Here is a 4,443-nt window from a genome sequence, read left to right as displayed (position 1 = left end):
ACAGAAGTGATTTTTTACCAACGACACATTCATTTCAATCGAAGCAAGTTTACTCTGTATGTCACAAGAGAGCAAATATCTGTTGTACAACGTATTCTTGGGTTTGTGGATTACCGGGCCAGGATTTAATTACTTGGTGACACTTTATTTGGATAGTCCCCTATGTTCAAACTCTAAGCAATCTATCATTTTGATTTATCAAGTGTCAACTGCTCTGAATCCCATGCAAGATCCAACAACCACATTTACTAAAAATACTTTCAGCAACTAAGTTGCATGCAGTTGATTATAAATGAAAGTGACAGCTCCAACTGTAGAGCCCTATCCAAACACACTGTTGTTGCCACCTACAGTATTTCATTACATTTTACACATAAATCCCCACATTTTATATAGTGTCAAAGTGTTAGTCCACTCAAAAATCTAAGTTAGTCAGATATTTGACCACAACACATGCACACATCTTGATATCAGACTACTTCTGAGGTCTGAAAACATAGAAGAGGAGCGTACGGGGATCTGCAGTGGGGATCTGCAGTGGGGATCTGCAGTGGGGATCTGCAGTGGGGATCTGCAGTGGGGATCTGCAGTGGGGACAGCAACTAATCTTTAGGAACAGGTATCTGACTGATAGGAACACACTTGTGTCACAGGTAGGATCTGAACCCAGGTTTCCCATAGGAGAAACCACATCTGATAGTTTTAATATATTATTGCGTTGACTTGAAGTGCTTAGATAGATAGATAGACAGATAGATAGATAGATAGATAGATAGATATAATATGTACATTTATGTATCCCTTCTAGCCATCTGCTGACTGGGTCAAATGATATCAGCTATTATCTCAATCTATACCAACAATATCAAATTATTGAGCTATAAAAACAAGATGAGGAATGCTTGTTTTTGGCCATTGAAAATAATATCATCCTAAATGGAATTCCCTGATTGTGTAAATACGTCCATCTATAATAAATGAACATAAGTCAGTTATGAGCAATGACTGTAAAATGACAAAACGATCACCATAATAATATGTTAGGTCAGCATTCAGCATTTAACATTCTGAACACACATTTCTGGGACATACATATATCAACAACAACACTCCTCCAGGACAGTAGAAGATTTCAAATGTTCCTTTAGTACAAGGTTGAATAACTTAGCAGCCTACGACAGCACAGGTTGACATAGCGTTGGCATAGTTCTTGACTCGGATGGTGCGGTATTATGAGAAGGATGGGTGAAATAGTTTAGTTCTTGACTCGGATGGTGAGGTATTACGAGGAGGAGGGTTGAAATAGTTTAGTTCTTGACTCGGATGGTGAGGTATTATGAGAAGGAGGGGTGAAATAGTTTAGTTCTTGACTCGGATGGTGAGGTATTACGAGGAGGAGGGTTGAAATAGTTTAGTTCTTGACTTGGATGGTGAGGTATTACGAGGAGGAGGGTTGAAATAGTTTAGTTCTTGACTCGGATGGTGAGGTATTACGATGAGGAGGGTTGAAATAGCACTGACATTGTTGTCAACTTGAACGGTGAGGAGGACACGGAGGAGGATGAGAACTACCCTGTAGGAGTGAGGCACTGAAGGAGCCCCAGGTGGCCTCTTGTGTCAGTGTGTGTGAGTGACATTAGCTGTCTACGGTGTAAACAAGTGGGAGAAAGTGAACCCAGAAGGATGCAACCACACTGCAGTGTGTGTGTGTGGGGGGTTAAACCGGCTCTTCTCTTGCCCATGCATACTGTGAATCTAGGAGGATACAACCACATGTGTGTGTATTGTGTGTGTATTTCATGACATACAATGCATGTTGGTCTGTGTCCTTACACCACAGCGTGTGATCAAACTGACCATTCTCTCTAACCCATCAGCCAAGGTGAATGCAGCCATTCTGCATATTCATCTGTGTGTGTGTGTGTGTGTACAGTATACAGTACATGGACGCCCAACCCCCTATGCCAGTGTATAGTCGAATTGGCCCTTCTCCAGCCCGTCCAGGCCATCTGCCCAGGTGGAGGTGGGCATGCTGCGGTAGGGGTCCAGCAGGATGCGAAAGCACCGCACGATTAGGATGAGGAGGACACCGAAGAGGAAGAGGACCAGGGCGAAGGTGGTCTTCTGCTCCAGGGTCATGGCGGCGACAAGGGCAGTAGCGGCCACTGATGAGGACGAGGAGAGGCGCTGTCCTCCGGCAGAGTGCAGCAGGGAGAGAGGAGAGGTGAAGGGCTCACCCTCCGTCATCCAGGAGGAGAGGTGCTGGGCGGCTAGGCTACGGGACTCCCACAGGGGGTGCTCTGGCATCCTCATGAAGCCAGCCCCATCCCTCATCCCCTCCAGACGGACCTCATTGTCTAGACAGAAATAGAGAGTGGGGGAGAGGTGGGGAGGGGGTGAGGGAGAGAGAGGGAGGGAGGAAGAGAGGAAGAGGAGATGGAGGGAAAGAGAGGTGGGAACAGAAAAGGGGAGATAGGGGACAAGAGACAGACAGGGAAAAGAGGTTAGGACAAAAAGACAGACAGCAGTGCGGGGAGAAAGCAAAAGAGGAAAAAAGTGAGCTCAGAGAAAGATAGACAGACAGAGACAGAATCTGTGTAAAACCATTACAGTCAGAACGGGAACAGTATTTTGTTATTCGTCACCTGAACATAAACATGTTGACTCAACGAGAATATGATGGGCCAAATTTGAGGGATGGTACAGCTTATCTGAAGAACAGACAAACAAAAACAATTTCTTAAGCAAAATTCCAACTACAGTGTGAAATAGTTTTTTGCTTGTGCTGCTGTTTCTATTAGATTTATCTGAAACAAGGAAAAAAGGGAACGCGACAAGGCGACAAGGTGTCCCCAGTTACCCAGTTACCCTTTTCGCTTTCATTTTAATAACTTTAAATCGCTGTGAGTCCATATTCTGTGCTGTGCTGAGTAATTTATCTTTAAGGTATTCTAGGATAAATCAACTGTCAAGAACTTGTTTGAAATACGAGTGTCAAGCACTGCAGTTTGTCTGACACCTTTTATAGGTTGGACTGGCTCTACAAAGAAGAAGTAAGACACAATCCACTCTGATACGATTTATACTGCAATAAATCAAACAGACAAGCTTAAAAAACTAAATACGGATTCAATTAACAGAAAATGACGTGGAAATTCCTGATGGAAGATGTTCTATGAGAACTTTCAAGCACCTTAGAACTGCCTCAAAACATCCAAGTTTCTTTTTTAAAATTCATTTTTGGTTTATTTAAATGCCACCTTCGAACTTTGAAAACTGCAAGCTTTGGTGTTTATTTTAGAACTGATTGAATTAACACAAGGACATAGGAAAGTAATTTCTTGGAAGCTTAATTGTAAAGTGTATATCTACAAATGTTCTTCGACAAAAGTTATTTTGATTGAAAAGTTTATTTGTCAAATGCCACCTGCCAGATATGAAGTTGCAGTGAGCGTGAGTGAGTGTCAACTGCTGTTTTCCTCAAATATATCCTGTCTGAAAAGTCCACAGTTCCCCATGCAGTGCTGCCACTTCTAACATGGTGACAAAAGTCAAGTTGGCAAGTGCAGATTTGGGTGTCAGTAAGTTGTCACAACTGATTCACAGCTTTTGAGCTGATTCACAGGATTGAGCTGTGAGGAGTGCAGACTACCTCATGTAGTTACAGTTGAAGTCGGAAGTTTACATACATCTTAGCCAAATACATTTAAACTCAGTTTTTCACAATCCCTGACATTTAATCCTAGTAAAAATTCCCTGTTTTAGGTCAGTTAGGATCACCACTTTATTTTAAGAATGTCAATAGCAGAGAGAATGATTTATTTCAGCTTTTATTTATTTAATCACATTCCCAGTGGGTCAGAAGTTTACATACACTCAATTAGTATTTGGTAGCATTGCCTTTAAATTGTTTAACTTTGGTCAAACGTTTTGGGGAGCCTTCCACAAGTTTCTGAGTCAATAGAATCACCTTTGGCAGTGATTACAGCTGTGAGTCTTTCCGGGTAAGTCTCTAAGAGCTTTCCACACCTGGATTGTACAATATTTGTACATTATTATTTGAAAAGTTCTTCAAGCTCTCTTAAGTTGGTTTTTGATCATTGATAGATCGAAATGTTTAAATCTTGCCAAACTGTAACTAGGCAACTCAAGAACATTCAATGTTGTCTTGATAAGAAACTCCAGTCTATATTTGGCCTTGTGTTTTAGGTTATTGTCCTGCTGAAATGTGAATTTGTCTACCAGTGTCTGTTAGAAAGCAGACTGAACCAGGTTTTCCTCTAGTTGGTTTATTTTTATCCTAAAAAAAACTCCCTAGACCTTTCCGATGACAAGCATACCCATAACATGATGCAGCCACCACCATGCTTGAAAATATGAAGAGTGGTACTCATTGATGTGTTGTGTTTCCCCAAACACAACGCTTTGTATTCAGATATACAA

The 4,443-nt window shown here is 41.7% G+C and overlaps 1 protein-coding gene across 1 annotated transcript; it reads right to left on the bottom strand.

The window, feature by feature from the left end:
- Positions 1 to 1,717: 1,717 nt before the first annotated feature.
- LOC115118547 (cortexin-3) lies at positions 1,718 to 2,353 on the bottom strand. Its single transcript, XM_065016714.1, has one exon. The coding sequence runs from the start codon at positions 2,332 to 2,334 to the stop codon at positions 1,960 to 1,962; it is 375 nt and encodes a 124-aa protein (XP_064872786.1). The 5' UTR covers positions 2,335 to 2,353; the 3' UTR covers positions 1,718 to 1,959.
- Between the last annotated feature and the right edge of the window lie 2,090 nt (positions 2,354 to 4,443).

Source organism: Oncorhynchus nerka, linkage group LG4, assembly GCF_034236695.1.
Source record: "Oncorhynchus nerka isolate Pitt River linkage group LG4, Oner_Uvic_2.0, whole genome shotgun sequence".
Taxonomy (NCBI): Eukaryota; Metazoa; Chordata; class Actinopteri; order Salmoniformes; family Salmonidae; genus Oncorhynchus; species Oncorhynchus nerka.
Note: the sequence above shows the minus strand (reverse complement) of the source record. Positions and strands in the feature narration are given on the sequence as shown.

What these genes read in the sequence shown, in the direction of transcription:
- LOC115118547 (XM_065016714.1), bottom strand. Translation starts at nt 2,334, where the DNA reads ATGAGGGATGGGGCTGGCTTCATGAGGATGCCAGAGCACCCCCTGTGG.